Source organism: Notothenia rossii (assembly GCF_949606895.1).
Source record: "Notothenia rossii genome assembly, chromosome: 6".
In the NCBI taxonomy this organism is placed as follows: Eukaryota; Metazoa; Chordata; class Actinopteri; order Perciformes; family Nototheniidae; genus Notothenia; species Notothenia rossii.
The window spans coordinates 62,906,602-62,926,781 of NC_136909.1; the positions used below are offsets into that span (position 1 = coordinate 62,906,602).

At 42.8% G+C, this 20,180-nt stretch overlaps 1 protein-coding gene and 1 long non-coding RNA gene across 4 annotated transcripts in view; one reads left to right on the forward strand and one right to left on the reverse strand.

The window, feature by feature from the left end:
• Positions 1–215: 215 nt before the first annotated feature.
• On the reverse strand, positions 216–4,431 carry LOC307044893 (uncharacterized protein; the record flags this gene model as incomplete). 3 transcript variants are annotated; one of them, XM_079690327.1, is made up of 4 exons in its annotated part: positions 216–777; positions 1,310–1,369; positions 1,523–1,742; positions 3,787–4,431. In XM_079690327.1, 4 exons carry the CDS (start codon positions 3,800–3,802, stop codon positions 276–278), a joined length of 798 nt encoding a protein of 265 aa, XP_079546453.1. In that variant the 3' UTR covers positions 216–275. The 3 variants fall into 3 exon arrangements, with proteins under 3 accessions (XP_079546453.1, XP_079546451.1, XP_079546452.1); XM_079690325.1 differs by lacking the exon at positions 3,787–4,431 and adding an exon at positions 2,791–2,962; XM_079690326.1 differs by lacking the exons at positions 1,310–1,369; positions 3,787–4,431 and adding an exon at positions 2,791–2,962.
• LOC307044898 overlaps positions 3,349–20,180 on the forward strand; it is a 32,887-nt gene continuing 16,055 nt past the window's right edge. The window contains exon 1 of the long non-coding RNA XR_013809733.1: positions 3,349–3,488. This is a non-coding gene — a long non-coding RNA (uncharacterized lncRNA). The remainder of the gene's footprint in view (positions 3,489–20,180) is intronic.

Genomic DNA, 20,180 nt, shown 5'->3' on the forward strand with positions numbered 1-20,180 from the left:
CAGACTTTTTTATTTTGTGTTTTATTGATCCACTGACATTAAAACAGACAATTTGGGCAATTGCGACAAATTGTTAAGCAAAGAATTTTTCCTTTTCTATTCCCTCTCTCCATTCAGAAAAAAATACCAATGTTCACACCCCCCCCCCCCCCACCCCCGTCTGACCATTGAAGTGAGGTTATCCCCCCCCCCTTCCAAAATTCTAAAAAGTTGAAGAAAATATGTAAAACACAAAATAAAAAAGTCTGTCTTGAAGAGCATGATCACCTACTTGTTCATGTTGTACTCTTGGTCAAGCATTTCTGTACAGCATGAACAAGTGGGGTGATCATGCTCCTCTTCAGCTGGGGAAATTTCCCCATCACAACCGACAGCATTCTGCCAAAAAGTCGCAGATCAAAGGGTGGCTTGGCAGTTGTTTTGCTGTTTGAAGCCTTCCCCGAGACGCTGTGGCTTAAAATGTAAGCCCGGGGGAACAGCTGGCACAAAACAATTTTGACAGCCAGGAATGGTTTGTCCTCGTGCCGAATCAACTCATGAAGGGCCTCCTCCGAAGGTGATGGTGACGGTGATTTTGGCGACGGTGATTTTGGCGACGGCGATGTTGGCGACGGTGATTTTGGCGACGGTGATGCGACCTCCAATGTAGGCAGTGATGGTGATGGTAGAGAGCTGCCATGTTCGGCAGGGTTGCAGTGGCGCCTAATTCTCTTGATCTGCGCCTTCAGCTTCCTCACCTCCTCTTCCATTTCCTTAAACTCTTTACGAGTTACAAAGCTGGAAAACAAAATGCGTATTTTTTAGGAATCATTTTGTATTATTTTTAGGAGGAATAATTAAGTACACATTTTTCATGAAAATTAATTAACATATAATGTCAGTAATTTTGTAGTTCTTTTTTTAAATTATGAGAACTGTACCTTAATCCTAAAAGGTATTCAAGTGTAGCATAGGGCCTACTTGTTTTAGCTTAATTTTCCTTTTGGCTAAACATCAACTCATTAGACTCCTGAGAAATAGTTCTCATCTTTCGGGCTACTCGTCTTCTTGCCTGAAATCGGACTCGTTTCATGTTGTTTGGTGTCACCATAGCTGTACAAAATGCATGATTTTTTTACAAGGAATAGTAACAGATCAAATGTTTGTAACCATGGTAGTATTGTCAGTATTTTTCTAAATTGTTAGAACTGTTACCTTAATCCTAAATAGTATTCAAATGGTCCAAAATTAAACATACTTGTTTTAGTTTAGTTTTCATTAGACATAAGACTCCTGAGAATAAGCAATTAAGCATGATATAAGTTCTTACTCGTCTTTGGGTCTACTTGTCTCCGTTGAACTCGTTTGAGGCTGTTTGGCGTCACCATTGCTGTACAGAAAAATAATATTTAACTGAATAAAATATAAACAGAAGAACAAGACACTAAAGTACAGGAGTGCCCGGTAACATGTTTAATTAAATATTTTTTTAAATACAAAATTAACATATTTCATGATTTACAGTATTTATCTTGAAACCTACCCATTGGTCTTCTCTGCAATTCTTTGGGCCATGTCGGCCACCACAGGGACATTCACTGGTGTCTTCTTTGTTGGCTTTTGGCCTTGGGCTGGCTTTGGTTGATCAGTGTCACAGACCCTGGTGACCTCCTTCGGCTTTGGTTCCACCTCCTCCTGCATGACCAGGGCCTTTTCCAAAAAATTTGGATCCTTGGAAAGAATATCCAAGTCTTTCTTTTGCCCTGTAAATAAATTAGATCAACAAATATAAATGTTAGCACTGGTTAGAGTGTAATTTTTAGACCAGTGAAATTACAGACAGATTTACAGTAGAAATGGTTATGCCATATGGCCTGTCTAAAAAAATAATGCTCCACAAGTGTGACGGAGGGGTAAAAAATAAAAAGTTGTATAAATTGTTTTTTGGTGTGAATACTATGAAAGTTGATATATTAAATATTTGAAAAATCACATATAATATTGCCAGTTTCTTCCGAATTATGTGTAATGTGTATGTTTCTATTGTGTTTCGCGGTTTTCTAGAAACACACCTTAATTGGTATAAAGTGTCAACACAGCAAGTCATATTAATTACATACACATTTTTATCTCTCAAATTACCTTAACCAATACATGTATCTAACAGTTATAAAGGTAAAATTTGTATAAAGCCATGATTATAAAAAATATATTTACTGCAAAAATTGTATACATTTTAATTCAAATAGATAAGGAGGGTAGACTACCTTGCACTTAGCATCTTTAAAAAAGGTACTAAAATTTAATATTTTCTGAAGAGAAACTATCAAAATTCTTCACAATATACTAAGGCCCTAGCCTAGACTAGTTGAAAATGTATCAATCTCATTTGTATAATATGAGTGTCAAATTAGTTATGAGATCACAAAGTCAGAATTTGTATTTATCCACTGATGCATAATGTGGCAATACATTCACGCAAAGGTAGCTTATATACTCAAATAATGAGATTTTTGCATTTAAAATGGTTTCAAATAATTCTCAAGATCAAGCTCTTATGATTTAAAGGTTAAACAGCTCCAAGGAGACTGGAAATGAAAAAGATATAGGCCTACTGTCACACAAAAAGCGTAGCGTATGTTATAGGTCTAACACTCCTGACATTTTGACGTGCATAAAAATCATTTATTTCGCACAAAATTGTACATATATGTATTATATATATATTCTACATATATCCTCTAGGCTAGTCTAGGCCTATAATAATAATCATTGTCAACATATACACAGTGATAGTCATAGTTTACATACCTATACTGTACACTATGGCCCGGTGCAACCCAGGGTAGCCAGGGCACTGAGCTTGTACTTCTTCCCCAACGTGGTACTCTGACAGCTCTTTCCTAGGTCTTTTTATCAAGTTCAGGCTCACGACCGTCCCCTGTCGGTCTGCAGGCCACCACATCAGTGCGTGTGTCGTCATCTTGAGTATCTTGGCTGAGTTACACTTTAATAAATGACTTGCAGATGTAGAATTAAAATCTAGGCAATTTGGCCGATCGTGACGCTAACTGGCAAGATCGGAAAAGGTTGCCTTCGCGCCAACGGTTATGGAACAGCGAATGGCATCATCTGGATCATCTGGGATTTCTGGAGACCAATCAAAACACTTGACATTCGGCCAGTCTGAGGAAATTTCCGCGGGAGACTGCTCCATAGACTCCAATCGCCCGCCGAGAAAATACGAGATTTCGAATGAGACTTCGAGAGCAAGACAAGATGGCGTACTGTGCACGCAACACGAGTTCATATTTACTTTTAGGCTGAACTCGTACTCCTAAATGAACAAACTGGACTCATTCAGCAAACTACAAAGATGTCAAAGGAAGACTGCTACTCGATCCAGACTGACACTGATGGAAACACAAGGTTTAAGTGTTCTGAATGCGGGAGGATTCTATCACGGAAAGAACGCATCCTGTCTCATCTCGTCAGTGCTCACAACAAAAGTAAGTCTGCCAGATGAAATTCGATTTTTGCGAGATAAGCTTAGTCTACAGGGCTCGACATTAAGGATTGCCCGATGGCCCGGGGCCATCTAGTATTTAGCGCGGGCCATGAAGCCTCACCTGCTGGTTGCCCGATCGGGCAATCTATTATACCAGTATCATGCAGCTCGCGGATCCAGTAATGAGTGACCCGACAGTAAAACTAAACATATCTATAACTAGTTTAGGTAGTTTGAGAGGTAATTAAAATAGCTACGTGTGATATTCTAACCTGAAGTGTGTGTTTTGTTCCGCTCACCGCTGCATGTGATCATGCAGAGCTGCGTGTCGACTCGTCAGCAGCAGCTGATCTCTCTCTCCCGTCAGATTAGACTTCACTCGCGTTTATGTCCATATCGATCGGATCCAGCTAGTTTTAGCTAATGATATGACTACCTGCTTATTAAAAGACACCGTGACCTAAACAATAAGTGTCGCTATGCAACTGGGTGAGGCCACAAAGTATAGCGCAGCATTATGCATTTGTTTGCATGCCCACCGGAACCCCGAGGCATTAGCAACAGATCAACGCACAATCAACCCATAAAGCACATCTCTTCCTCCACATTAAGTGTTACACATTAGAATTGACTACTCTTGTCTGTCACATACTCTTCTTGTCTGTCACATAAGTGGCGCAACTGAAGCGGTATTGCGCTAAAGGGAAATTATTTTGACCGGACATTTTGACCGAAGAGATTTAGATTTGCTTGCTAACGTGTGTGTGTGTGTGTGTGTGTGTGTGTGTGTGTGTGTGTGTGTGTGTGTGTGTGTGTGTGTGTGTGTGTGTGTGTGTGTGTGTGTGTGTGTGTGTGTGTGTGTGTGTGTGTGTGTGTGTGTGTGTGTGTGTGTGTGTGTGTGTGTGTGTGTGTGTGTGCGCGCGCGCGCCATCGAAGCTAATTTAATTTACTTTATTTATTTAATTTATTAATTATTTAATTTAATTTAATTTAATTTAATTTATTATTTATTTAATTTAATTTACACAAGCTAATCATTTAATTTTCTTTCTTCAATTTGTTGTTTATATTTGTGACCCCATTTAAGGCAGGTTTAGAACAAGGGTACATGTAGACCATGGTTGACCATGGTTTCTAGAAACAAAAGTACGATGTACAAATGTAGGCCATGGTCTACCATGGCTGACCATGGTTTCTTGAAACATAGATTTAGATCATGTTCTACCATGGTTGACCATGGTTTCTTGGAACAAGGTACATGTAGACCATGGTCTACCATGGTCTAACCATGGTTGAAGGAAACCATGGTTAGACCATGGTTATAAAAACATGGTAGACCATGGTTGACCATGGTAGAATTTGGTTACCATGGTCAGGCACCATGGTCAACCATGGTCAGATTTCACCAGGGAGAGCTGCGTGTCGACTCGTCAGCAGCAGCTGATCTCTCTCTCCCGTCAGATTAGACTTTACTCGCGTTTATGTCCATATCGATCAGATCTAGCTAGTTCTAGCTTATGATATGACTACCTGCTTATTAAAAGACACCTAAACAATAAGTGTCGCTATGCAACCGGGTGAGGCCGCAAAGTATAGCGCAGCATTATGCATTTGTTTACATGCCCACCGGAACCCAGAAGCATTACCAACAGATCAACGCACAATCAACCTATACAGGGCATCTCTTTCTCCATATTAAGTGTTAGACATTAGAATTGACTATTCTTGTCTGTCACATACTATTTTGTCTGTCACATAAGTGGCGCAAGTTGCGCAAATGATGCGGTATTGCACTAAAGGGAAATTATTTTGACCGGATTTAGATTTGCCGGTCTCCAGCATATTTTACCATTCGTAGTCTGGTAATTACCGGCTAACGGGAACTCTGGCATGTATAGTGCATTTTAGAGCCTTCACCATTAGGGGTCGACTGATTATCGGCCTGGCTGATTATCGAAGCCGATTATCGAGGCCGATATTCTGCATTTTACAGATTATCGGTATCGGCCTTTTTTTTAATCAAATTGCCGATACGACTTTGGCTCTGATGCGGCCGTTTCTCTGGCTGCAGTCAACACTGTTCACGAGCAATGTCCCGCCCACAGCGCTATCTGATAGGCTATTACTGAAGTGTCAATCAACACTGCATCAATCACTGCAGCCAGCCAGAGAGGCGGGACCTTTTCAGATTACAGGCAGGTGCAAATTTAGAACGCAGACACAGACAGAGGCAAGCAGCAGCAGTGAGCGGTGATTTGAAAGTAAACCAGTTGAAAGCCAAAGTTCAATAAACATCCCGATCCCCTAGTTGTAAAAAAACTACGATCTTATGGTCCAATTCTATCAGTTTCCCAGTTATAAAAGGACCGGGGTCGGGTAGCGTCTCGCAGCGGAGAAACTGTGACGCGCTGGGACGACTGGGACTGTGACGGCTGCTAGTGGAGCCTTGCAGCAACTCTGCTTTCTGCACCACAATCTGGTGCTGCTGAATTGGGACTACTAAATGAGTGAGACTCAAATATCAGAAGTTCAGAACAAGTTTTAATAGTTTTTATTTTATTTTTACTTCATGTACTTTACTCAGGGTCACAGTGAGGAAACCAGTTTTAAGATGTTGAATAGTTCATTAAACATAAAAAGGCATTTCAAAGAAGTTCTGTTATTCTACATTTTGACACCAAGATTTTCTGATTTTACTGCAAATGTATATCGGTTCCAAATATCGGTGATCGGTCTCCTTGATTAGCCTACTAATAATCGTATCGGTATCGGTCTTGAAAAAGTCATATCGGTCGATCCCTATTCACCATTCCCCGATCCCTCCATATATATCCCTCTTCCTGTGTCCTACACTCCTCCTCGGATGCTTGTTTCCAGGCAGGTGTTGAGATTTATTCAAAACAATAATCCCAGTTCATATTTAGAGCATCAGAAGTATACCTAGAAGTTTGAGTGTGTACTTATGCATTCATGTGTTTATGGTTGCTCTTAAGCAAGCCCATATACAGTATGTCGAATATGATATATATAGCATGTTTCCTTCCAACTGACACACATCACATTTTGTAGTATTTTGCTAGATAAAAAAGATGGGTGTAAATCTGTGCCTATGTGTGTACAGAAACATCTGTCTTATTATGCGTCATTTTCTATATTTCTATACACTTGCTGTGGATTCTAAGCTTGTCCATGTGCCCGTGTGTGTGTGTGTGTGTGTGTGTGTGTGTGTGTGTGTGTGTGTGTGTGTGTGTGTGTGTGTGTGTGTGTGTGTGTGTGTGTGTGTGTGTGTGTGTGTGTGTGTGTGTGTGTGTGTGTGTGTGTGTGTGTGTGTGTGTGTGTGTGTGTGTGTGTGTGTGTGTGTGTGTGTGTGTGTGTGTGTGTGTGTGTGTGTGTGTGTGTGTGTGTGTGTGTGTGTGTGTGTGTGTGTGTGTGGCAAAGGGATAGCTACAACATGACATGTTACTGACTTTCTCCGGTCATTGCTCTTTCAAATTTGTTCTATCTTGGCTCCTCTTTCCCTTCCGCAGCGCAGAGAAGACATCCAACGATGTGGCCATCATGCACATTATTCAGCATACATGTTGTATTGGGCCACGACTCTCCCGGTCTTCAGATGTACAAAGAATGGAGGGAGAGAGGAAGGGAGTAAGAGTTCGTGAGAGGACGGATCAAGGTAAAAAATAGTATGGAGGAAGGATGGACAGAAAAAGGAAGGGATTTAGATAGATAGGAGGAGGGGCGAAATATGAGAGGAAAAAGAAAATAAGTTAGGAAGAAACTAAACATAGGTTGTAGGTAGGGGTGTAACAACTAATCGACTTAATCGATTAAAATCGATTACCAAATTAGTTGGCAACTAATTCAGTCGTCGATTCGTTGGTGACGTCATCACATGTGTTCTACACCCCGTTAAGCTCCAACGTTATCGCTCTTTTTTATCGGTACAGGAGACATTTAAAACATATGTCATATGTATTATTGCTACATAAACATTATATCGCAGTCTTAGTGTCGCCAACTCAGTTTCTAAGATGCAATATGACTACAAAATGCGTCTATAATGTATTTTCGATCTTCCCAATTCAGACGAGAGATCTCTCCCCCGCCTGCTTGCGAGGGGGCGGGGCAGTTTACACACACAAGCAGGAGATGGCGGAGAGAACGCGCTCCGAGGTGTGGTTAAACTTTAGCCGTCTCGATGTGGACAATGCTCGTTACCAAAAGTGCAATAACAGTTTATCATATAAAGGCGGTAAAACGAGCAATTTGTCTAAACACTTAGCAAAAGTGCACCACATTCAGACGGAGGAATGCACCGGGTTCGACTGTCTTTCTAGTAGCTCTGTAGCCCTGTCCACGAGTAACGTTTCCACGTCAGGTGTTATGTATGCTAGCAGCAACACACAGAGTTAACTCAGTTATAAAAACATAGGTTAATGATTAGAGGTAACTGAGTTATTTTGTTAAAGTTTCAGCTATTCGGTTTACAGTTCTGTCATCACATTATTTAATATGATTTGTTAAAACATTGTTGTTTCTTTTGATGTGAAATATTATGCATTTAATTAAAATAAAAAGCAATGTTAGTTTTGTTCACAATTTGTTTAGTTAGTTTACCTTATTTCTTGTCAAAAGAACCGTTAATACTATCGTTAAAAGGACCGGATCGATAAGCAGTATTGATATAAGTAGTAGTACAGTTAAAACCTTAACGATCCGAATAATCGATTAATCGTTTCATTAATCGATAGATTAATCGATTATCAAATTAGTCGTTTGTTGCAGCCCTAGTTGTAGGATAAGTAAAGGACAGAAAGGTGGAGGTAGAGTGAAATGTGGATTGTGTAAGGAGTAGCTTCATGTGCCTTTACATGTCTTCAACATTACTTTGACGTACTATAAGTCTCAAGTGCCCATAGTAAAAACTGCCACACCATCCGAGTGCGTGTGCGCGTGTGCGCGTGTGCGCGTGCGTGTGTGTGTGTGTGTGTGTGTGTGTGTGTGTGTGTGTGTGTGTGTGTGTGTGTGTGTGTGTGTGTGTGTGTGTGTGTGTGTGTGTGTGTGTGTGTGTGTGTGTGTGTGTGTGTGTGTGTGTGTGTGTGTGTGTGTGTGTGTGTGTGTGTGTGTGTGTGTGTGTGTGTGTGTGTGTGTGTGTGTGTGTGTGTGTGTGTGTGTGTGTGTGTGTGTGTGTGTGTGTCGCTGCATGTTTGTATATTGTATATTTGCTTGTGACACTGGGATGTTTACATTTTCTGCTAGTGTACCTAGGAGAATTTGTGTGTAGATTGTATATGTGTTGGTATGTCTCTATACTGACACTGTATGAGTGTACATTGTGTGTTATATATATATATAGATTCAGGAGAAAAAAACACCGGGCTGTATCCTCATGCAATATATCAAGGATTTTCAGCACCTTGCAATATTCTAGTAATTAGACAAATTATTTTAGGGGCCCTATTATGCATATTTTCGAGTTCATATTTGTGTTTTGTGCTTAAACTGTAACATGTTTACATGCTTTAATGTTCAAAAAGGTGAGGCAGAGAGTGTGGGGGAAAAACTCCCTCTGGAGGGAACACAGGGATTTTAGACTTTGCAGACCATTTAGATGCACACAAACCAATATAACACATTAAAAGAAAGGGAAAACCCCAAAAAGCAAAAATAGGGCCACCTAAATGCTCTGCTACCAAACACACAAAAGTCACAAACTTCTTGCCAACAATTCAGAACTCATTTTATAATAAAGTAAAATAAACCTTCTTATTTATCTTACCTGTCTTAGTTTATCATGCATTTCTTTTTTGCAACACAACATGTGTATTTCTTGTCACCCCCCAAAATACAAGTAAATATCATAATTTGAAACTTTAACGCAATTACTTTCTTTTGACAGTACTAGTGGAAAAGTACTCACAAATGTAAATTTTATATTTGGACGTGTACATTGTAGGGGTGTAACGGTTCACAAACATTTCGGTTCGGTACGTACCTCGGTTTTTAAGTCACGGTTACGTTCGGTACATTTTCGGTACAGCAGAACAAATGATCACAAAACATAAAATATATATATATTTGTTTTAATTATTATTAAACTGTGAATAATGTATTCACTCAAATAAATACAAAATATAATAAAATAAACATTAAGGTGCAGCATTTCGATGAACTAAAATAATCTGTATTTGAACTGTACTCTCCATCCATCTATCTTCTCCCGCTTATCCGTGGTCGGGTCACGGGGGTAGCAGTTCCATCAGAGAGCCCCAAACTTTGTTTTCCCTGGCCACATCAACCAGCTCTGAATGGGGGATCCCAAGGCGCTCCCAGGCCAGCGAAGAGATATAATCCCTCCACCTGGTCCTAGGTCTACCCCTTGGTCTCTTCCCAGCTGGACGTGCCTGGAACACCTCCCTAGGGAGGCGCCCAGGTGGCATCCTAACTAGGTGCCCGAACCACCTCAACTGGCTCCTTTCGACGCGAAGGAGGAGCGGTTCAACTCCGAGTCCCTCCCGGATGACCGAACTTCTCACCTTATCCCTAAGGGAGACACCAGCCACCCTGCGGAGAAAACCCATCTTGGCCGCTTGTATCCGCGATCTCGTTCTTTCGGTCATGACCCATCCTTCATGACCATAGGTGAGGGTAGGAACGAAAATGGCCCGATAGACAGAGAGCTTTGCCTTCTGGCTCAGCTCTCTTTTCATCACAACGGTGCGGTAAAGCGACTGCAGTACCGCTTCCGCTGCTCCGATTCTCCGGCCCATCTCACGCTCCATTGTTCCCTCACTCGAGAACAAGACCCCGAGATACTTGAACTCCTTCACTTGGGGTAAGGACTCATTCCCTACTTGGAGTGGACAGTCCATCGGTTTCCTGCTGAGAACCATGGCCTCAGATTTGGAGGTGCTGATCCTCATCCCAGCCGCTTCACACTCGGTTACGAACCGATCCAGTGAGTGCTGAAGGTCGCAGACCGATGAAGCCATCAGAACCACATCATCTGCAAAAAGCAGTGGTGCAATCCTTAGTCCACCGAACTGCAGACCCCCTCCCCCACGACTACTCCTCGAAATCCGATCCATGTATATTACAAACAGGATTGGTGACAAAGCGCAGCCCTGGCGGAGGCCAACCCTCACCTGAAATGGGTCCGACTTACTGCCGAGGACCCGGACACAGCTCTTGCTTTGGGAATACAGAGATTGGATGGCCCTGAGTAGAGACCCCCTCACCCCATACTCCCGCAGCACCTCCCAAAGTAACTCACTGGGAACTCGGTCATACGCCTTCTCCAAGTCTACAAAACACATGTAGACCGGATAAGCGTACTCCCAGGCCCCCTCCAGGATCCTTGCGAGAGTGAAAAGCTGATCCGTCGTTCCACGACAAGGACGGAATCCGCATTGTTCCTCCTCAATCTGAGGTTCGACAATCGGCCTGACCCTCCTTTCGAGTACCTTAGAGTAAACTTTCCTGGGGAGGCTGAGTAGTGTGATGCCTCTGTAATTGGCACACACCCTCTGATCCCCCTTTCTGAAAAGGGGAACCACCACCCCGGTCTGCCACTCCTTCGGTACCGTTTCCGACTTCCACGCAACATTGATGAGACGTGTGAACCATGACAGTCCCTCAACACCCAGAGCCTTCAGCATTTCTGGGCGGATCTCATCCACCCCCGGGGCTTTGCCACTGCGGAGTTGTTTGACGACCTCAGTGACCTCCCCCCGGGAGATTGGTGTTGATCCCCCGTCATACTCCAGCTCTGCCTCTAACATAGAGGGCGGAGTTGTCGGGTTCAGGAGTTCCTCAAAGTGTTCCTTCCAACGCCCTAACACTCCATCAGTTGAGGTCAACAACGTCCCATTCTTACTGTACACAGCTTGGATGGTTCCCTGCTTCCCCCTCCTGAGGTGTCGGACAGTTTTCCAGAACAACTTTGGTGCCACCCGAAAGTCCTTTTCCATGTCTTCTCCGAACTTCTCCCACACCCGCTGCTTTGCCTCGGCCACGGCTGAGGCTGCTGCCCTTCGGGCCTTTCGGGCCCGTCGGTACCTTGCGACTGCCTCGGGAGTCCCCCGGGATAACAAAATCCCTGAAGGCCTCCTTCTTCAGTCGGACGGCTTCCCTGACCACCGGTGTCCACCAGGAGGTTCGAGGGTTACCGCCCCTTGAGGCACCTAGGACCTTGAGACCACAGCTCCCCGCCGCGGCTACGGCAATAGAGGCTTTGAACACCGATCACTCTGGTTCAATGTCCCCAACCTCCACAGGAATGCCCGACAAGCTCCGCCGGAGGTGTGAGTTGAAGGCCTCCTGAACTTGGGCCTCCTCCAGATGTTCCCAGTTTACCCGAACTACACGTTTGGGCTTACCAGGTCTATACAGAGGCTTCCCCCGACACTCGACCCAACTCACCACCAGATGGTGATCAGTTGACAACTCCGCCCCTCTCTTTACCCGAGTGTCCAAAACATACAGCCTCAGGTCCGATGATACGATAACGAAATCGCTCATGGACCTTCTGCCTAGGGTGCTCTGGTACCACGTACACTTATGAGCATCCTTATGTTCGAATATTGTGTTTGTTATGGCCAATCCATGACTAGCACAGAAGTCCAGTAACAAACCACCACTCCGGTTCAGATCAGGGGGGCCGTTCCTCCCAATCACGCCCCTCCAAGTGTCTCCATCATTGCCCACAGGCGTTGAAGTCTCCCAGCAAGATTAAAGAGTCCCCTTCAGGGGCCCCATACAGAATTCTTTCCAGGGTCTCCAAGAAGGCTGTATACTCTGAACTGCTGTTGGGTGCATAAGCACATACAACAGTCAGTTTTCCCCCCATAACCCGCAGGCGTAGGGAGGCGACTCTCTCCTCCACTGGGGTGAACTCCAACAACGAAGCACCCAACCGGGGACTTGTGAGTAGAAAAAGGGGGATTCCGGGCTTGCTCCGGGCCGGGTATCCTCACTTCGTGTGTTGTCTTTCATGAGGTATTTTGAACCAATCTTAGTCTGGTCCCTTGCCTGAGACCAATTTGCCATGGGAGACCCTACCAGGAACACAAGGTTCCAGACAACACAGCCCCCAGGTTCATCAGGGCACACAAACCTCTCTACCACGGTAAGGTGCTGGTTCTTCAGAGAGGCTGTAGAGAGCTGTACTAGTACTCACAAAACATAAACTATTAGTTTTGGGTTTTTAATTATTATTAAACTGTGAATATTCACTCAAATAAATATAAAATATAATAAAATAAACATTAAGGTGCAGCATTTCGATGAACTGAAATAATCTGTATTTGAACTGCACTGTACTAGTACCTAAGCAGCCTGTTTGACATTATGACCTGCTTGTCATTGTATTTTCATGTTTTTTTAAAGAAAAATGAACTTGTCCACGTTGCTTGCCGAAAGGGCAGATCTGCTGGCACTAACAATGTCTTCTGCTGTGGAGAACACCCTCTCGCTAGGGACAGAGGTAGCAGATACAACCAGGTAGCGCTTTGCTAACATGGCAACATAAGGATATTTGGCGTTTGTAATAGCTTTGGCTCGGTCTGAAATGTTTGCGAGTGGTGGAGGCTTAAATGCTAGCGGGAGTTGGGTTTGCACTTCAGTCTTTTTTCTTTTGGTACCGGTGATATTCACGTTCGGGTGATGCCTTTTCAAATGAGTGTGCAAGTTTGATGTATTGCCAGCCACGTAACCAATTTAAGTTGAACAATGCCGACAAACAGCTTTGATTCGGTCCACCTGTCTTTGTCCGTCATCCTTGTACGTAACTGCGAAACCAAAATGTTTCCAAACCGGAGACTTCAATGATGCTGGAGGATTTTCAAGCTCAACTTTATCTGCGTTCGCCATTTCCTCAAATTACTGACTAAATTTGAACGCATCCCTGTGACCAGCCCTCATAGTATGCCTCTCGTCCAATGAAATGACTTGGTCGCTCTATGACGCGTTGAACCCAATGTGAGCAAATTACACTGAATGCTGCGACGCAGCACCGGAGATTACTTCCAAAAAGTTGTTCACGTTCTCAATTTTTTACGTTTAACGTTATATTCATTCGGTACACTTCGGTGTACAGAACCGAAGGGCCCGTACGTGTACCGTTACACCCCTAGTACATTTCAATGTCTGTAAAGCATTTATGCATGTATGTTAATATATGTAGACTGTAAATGTGTATGCACTCAGACTATTTGTACTATATAGTATATGTTTTTATTTAATCTGATCATCCGAACATGTTGAAATACTGTATTTGTGTGTGTGTGTGTATCCGAACATGTTGAAATACTGCGTTTTTGTGTGTGTCGGTTTGTGTGAGTGTGTGTTTGTAGTCTGGGCTGTGGAGGTTAGCCTGGGCTGCAGTGGCGGTGGAGACCTATTTTAATTCTTAACTAGATGTCCATGATTTATTAATCTGTGTTTGAAATAACAATTACCGTGTCAGAAGGGATCAGACCAAAGCCTTAATTGCAATGGAAAACCCACTTAATGGAACTGGCCCCAACCAAAGCACACGCATGGCATCCCCAACAGGCCAGAGAAGATGTCTCTCTTTCTGCATCCGTGAGTGTGCATTATACAGTGCCAATCTGAGCATGAATGTCAATGCTGTTCCTGCATTGGCTTGTGTGACTAAGTTATATGTTGCCATATGTGCATTATTCAGCAACAGCCTCATCTTAACGTGAAGCATTATCCCCCACATTCAAACATGCAACTGCAGCTCTCTTCTATTTCTGTAGGCATTTGAATCCTGTTTCTTATGAGTAAAGTAATGTCTCCTCATGTACCTATTCCGGTTCCCTTGCCACAAAGTCAATGGTTTTTTGAACATGTTTGTGGTTAGAAGCCTGACATAAGGTCTGTGGCTAACACAGGATGAAAAGACGTTCACATGTTGTAAAACTACATAAAATGTCAGTACATTACCCACTCTTCAATATCCGAAAGTTCTATGTGTCAACGGCGGTTGCTATCAAGTGACTAACTAAACTACTACACATCATCACACAGGCATAAGTCCACTTTTAGCTAAGCTGGTGACGTGCAGCCTTGCATATTTAATAGCAAGGTAATTGGCTGAAGCATATAGCTCGAGAAACATGGTTTGCATTATTGGCATATACAGTTAATTAAAGAGGCCCTATTGTGCTTTTAGGGTGTTTCCCTTTCCTGTAGTGTGTTCTCTAGGTTTTTGTGCATGTACATGGTCTGGAAAGGCTAAAATCCCTGTGTTCCCTCTAAAAGAGAGTTTCTCTCCCACACAAACCACCCTGTCTCAAACACCATTGGATGTATGTGTTTACTTCCTTATCATGGTTACATCACGATGTTACACTGGCACTTAAAATGGCTAGTGCTCAAACCCATTCATACGTGATATTCTATGGGGCGGCACATTTCCGACACATCTCTAAGGGATTTACCAGTCACAACAGAGCCAGCCAGCTAACCAATCAGAGCAGAGTGGGCTCTGGTTTCAGACAGGAGGTGTTTCTCAATGTCGAGGAAAGCAGCTCCAGAGCCACTATTTCAAGGATACTACGTCATCGAGTGCCGCCGAAGGACTGTTCCAATGTCCAGGATACTTGGAATTCTACCGAGGCCGGCGTACTTCGTTGCGGGAAATTTCGAGGGCTGCACATGTGTAGACTCCGCGGTCCTAAAATCCCCACAATGCTTTGCGCACGGACCAATTTCCCAAATCTTTGGCAGAAAATGTAAGCCGGTGCCTCTCATATGACGCACATCTGCACACTTGCTAGCCTGTTCCACTCTACGTCTTCCGAGGGTATTCTTGCCTCGCTTTTTAAGGAACTCACTCGGAGGTACATGAGCTACCAAGCAAGCCTCCTCGACATTGAGAAACACCCAGAGGGTGAAAAGAGGTGCTGCAGCACAGGCAGTATGAGAACAACAAAGAGCTTTTTAAACATTAAAGCATGGAAAAATTGCACAAAATACAAAAGAATGTGCATAATATGTCCTCTTTAAGACTCAAAGCTAGTCATTTTCTGACCTTTTTTACAATAGACAACACTTGTGATGAGAAGCCTCTTCTTCAGGAAGATACAGTACCTGGTCCACTGTTTTCTGATCAATTAAAAATAAATATGTTAAGGTCTTCTTCACCCATCATCCGTATTTTTCTGTCTTAAAGAGCAACTTCCAGGTTAAAGAAACCTGTGAATAAATGTGTAGGAAAATGATGAATACACTAGATTTTCCCAAAAATATACAGAAATATACACTACAGGGACATCTGGCGTCGTTTTTGTAACAAATGTTCACTTCCGCATAAAAAAGCCTTGGCACGTGACCTCCCGCGTGTGACGTAACACGAGGGACACAAGGGGGAGAGCGGCCGGTGTAACGTATTAATAAACATGGATCCCAATGCTAGTTTCGACACAGAAGACACAGAAGAAGTTGAACATGAATATTCGAATGCATATGACGGACCTCAACCTTATAATTATGAGCCTGCTAGGCGTCCAAGAGACCAGGAGCAGCCAAGGATTAGAAGAAATAACGGCCATCGGAGAGAAATTGAGCTGTGGTGTGAGGAGAAGCAGTGGAGAACTGGGCAGCTATCTTGGTGAGTGACCGGCGTTAGCTACAGAATGTTAGCTAACGTCACATCACAACATTCTAAAGTTAGCTATCATATATCTGGCTATAACTAAAGTAGCATTGATAATATAGTAACGTTACTGGCAGGACTGTTGATACTGATCCATAACAGAAACTAATGCGCAAGTATCAGCCGTATCTCGCGTTACCTAATGCAACTCCACACTACGGTGCTGTGTACCGGAGGAGAGACGCGAGATACTGCTGATACTTGACGATCTGGCGGAGAAAGGTTGTGGAGCCTCCGTTGATATGCCGTTGTAAATGGCTTGATGGAAAGCAGGTGTGTTGTCGGGGAGGGTGCACAGCTGATTGCAGCAGGTGAGTGGAGGTTGAGCCGGGAGCCAGGAGTGACAGCCACCACGCACACACAAACAACACAGACAGGGGGAAACAAACAAACACAAAGGAGACGGCTGGAGCAGTACAGCCACCACAGCGTTACCTAATGCAACTCCACACTATGTCTTACGGTGCCGTGTACCGGAGGGGAGAGAGAGAGAGCAGCGAAGGGGGGGGGAGAGAGAAGTAATACGGTTTCCTGATAAAGCTGTGGAGAGTATGTGCTGCAGGGAGGTGGATGCACAACGCACCCAGGAACGAACGCTAGCTCCGGTCCTTTTTACTGTGGACTCTATGTCCTGACAGGCTGGTATTTGTGCAACCTGCACAAACACAATACTGCACCATGATTACAAATGGTGAAATACAATGTACCGAAAAATACCAGCTCCTTAAAATACAACCGCTCTACTCAACGCAACTCTACTATACTCACGGTCAGAGAGCGTAGATGTGTCCCCTGTGTGATGTAATATGACGCGTTTGAAGTATGACCTTAAAAAAAAGCCGTTTTTAAGAGCAGAGCTCAAAATTGCTCCTTTCCCTCTGAATTCCTGCCCTTATTTCTCGTAAAACATATCAAATCCTGCAATCACTTTTTTAATTGTAATTTTCAAGCAAGTTTAAGCATAAATGTAGAAAAAATAAAAACCTGCAAGATGCTCTTTAAACTTGCATTTTAATGTAACTCCTGGAATGACAGAGGTGAAACTGGAATACAGTGGGATGCAAACTTAGAAAGATCTAATTGATTAATATCACTTCCTGCCAAACTAAATTCTCCTCATACTTAAATGTCTCATTTGGGCCATTTGGTTAACAGTCATCTTTATGAGGATTAGCCACTATCACTTAGTGGCTCTTAAACAACTATTTCCTTGTACAGCCTTTAGTGCATGTTGGCTAATGGCATCTGTAATGAGGCTGACCCTGTAAGGCCCTGTCTAATTTAAAGAGCCTGTTAAGTGACTCAGTGAAGAGTAATCTTTAAAAGCCACGTAAGGCTCGAAGAAAGTTGGTGCGAGGCGAGTGCTTTTTAAAGAGTTGGAGAAGAGGCGGCGCAGTGAGACTACTCAATGACTTCTGTATCATGCATCATAGGTTTGTATTATCCATATTCAGCCAAAGAGTGTGTGTACATCCCTGCTACCCTTTCTGTCACCCGCTCAAGTACTGTCGCACACACAGGCACACACAGGCACACGCACGCACGCACGCACACACACACACACACACACACACACACACACACACACACACACACACACACACACACACACACACACACGCACACAGAGAAACACTCAAATATCCCCTTTCCTTTTCTTATAACTCTCTTCTCTGTCTGTATTTCTGAAGGAATTCTCCATCCATCTAATTCCCCTCCTGGTTCTTTTATATTGAGGCTGGGCCCCGCTCGTATTCCATGTCAAAGGCTTTTTCTTTTTTATTGAACATCAACTCCTCTGTGTCTCGCCTGGCACTCTCTTTCTCGGCTGCTTCGGCACCATGCATATTCAGGAGCCGGCAGCCGCGCTATAAGGCCGGCTAGCCCTCCAAAATCCGCGATTGTCGGCATTAGTGTAGCAATAACACTACATGAATAGCCGGCATGCTCTATATTTAGGTGTTAAGTCGACCGCGCCGGAGCTCAGATTGAAGCTTGTGCGTGGGGAGAAGAAGACTTTCTACCATTCTGGTTATATATTCCCTGTTTCTTCTTCTCTCTCTGTCTGTTACAGAGGCCTTTTCTCTCTCGGAGGCGGTGCTCTGTGTCCAAAAGTTCCAGCAAAGCTCGGGATGTTGTGCCGTGAGGAGCAGCCCCACTGTGACACTTTGCATACTGATTTGAGCTTTACAGCTGACTTGAAGGGAGAAAATAAAAAAGTAGAGGAAAGACATTCTGTGGATTGCACTCTAATGTGCTTGGCTTACTGTCACAATAAAAGACACAGTGTTGATAATAAATGCATAATGGGTTGCTTCACTGCAATTTGTTTATTTACTCCTTAAATCCTATAGTTCACAAAACCACTTGCAAAGGCCTAAAAGGCATGCCTGCTACAAATATACCTTTACAGAATTAAGAGTCTAAATATTTTGACAATATTACAAAAGTAAAAATATGTATTGTTCCTATTATTAAATAGTCCCTAGGTGTTTCCTTCTTCTTCTTCTGTTATGATTTAATGTCAATAATTTCATTGAATTGAAACTTTTATGCTTTCGGGGGGTTTCCCTTTCCTGTAGTGTGTTATATAGGTTGTTGTGCATGTATATGAAGAATATACAAATAAACCACTTTTTGAACAGTAAAGCATGTCAGAGTAGAAGCACAATATACAAATATCAACCTGAAATGACCATAATAGGGCCCCTTCAAATCACTAACAGTCAACTTGTCATTAAAGTGATTCTCACGCTCCTTAAACACTGACACTGTTATCCATCCATTTAATTGTAATGCGTTTCATTGCTATTCCTCATAAAATATTAGAACATGTTTAAGTTCCAAATTACGGCATTTTGAGTAACCCAGCCTATATACCATGTGCATAGCTAATACATGCCTTTTGAATGACTTAAATAGGTTTTATAATAGGGTTGATGATTGATAAACTGCTTTTTTTTAAATTTCACAGTGTGATATTGTGCAACCACTGCAAAACTTCTTGCCATCCTATATCCAGCCATAAATAACTGAACTTGTTTTGAGAATAATGTACTGAGCAGCCTGTGTAAGATGATGGAGCTTGTTTTAGGAAATCTTATTCTCATTTTGAGAATTGTTAATAAGTCTATGTATATAAGTCTGTGTCAACTCAAATCACATTTATTTTCTTGTTTTAATATTTTCAGTGTAAAAGGAACATTTGTATGTGTTGCAGTGCCATGCAGGTGCTCTCCCTATATATTTAACAAGCTGCATATAAAATATGATGTGTACATTCTTCTAGTATCTTCTCCTATCTATATTTAGTGTATTTTGCCATCACTTATTCTATAAGTGCGCCAGAGTTTCCGTTAGCCGATAATTACTGGTTTTTAGCTGGTAACATTGAATAAAAACTGGTAAATTCAAAACCTGCCGGTCAAAATGTCCGATGCTCCGATCGATTAGCCGCCGATCATTATCGGCCGATATTCACTCTTAATAGTTTGATCTGTGCTCTCTATAAAGGCCAATCAGGAGACCTGGATCTGATCGATAAGGACATAAATGCGAGTGAAGTCTAACCAGATGCGAGAGATCAGATCAGCTGCTCCATAATTACCTGAAGCCCCGCCCACTATTTAGCACGCTGCATGAGAAACTGACGGGCTGTCAGGAGAGAGAGGGAGGGAGAGGGGAAAAGAGAGGCTCCGTTTCTCCGGTGTTATTAAAGTTAATGTAAACTTTTGAATAATGTACTTCATCTACTACAACTAGTTTCTTTGAATGTAATAATTATATTGTTTGTTGTTTTTGGAATCATTTATTGAAAAATGAATCTGAATTTTTCGATCTGTTACGATTATAAACTGATGCAATATAAAAATGAGCCCCATTAACTGAATTTTAAACATCAGCATATCCGGTCTATAGTCCGGTAATTACCTGCTAACGGAAACTCTGCTACACAATTCTTATTATTGACACATGACCGGTAAGTTTCTAATTTGTCCGGTAAAATAAATTCTGTTCGGACATTTGACT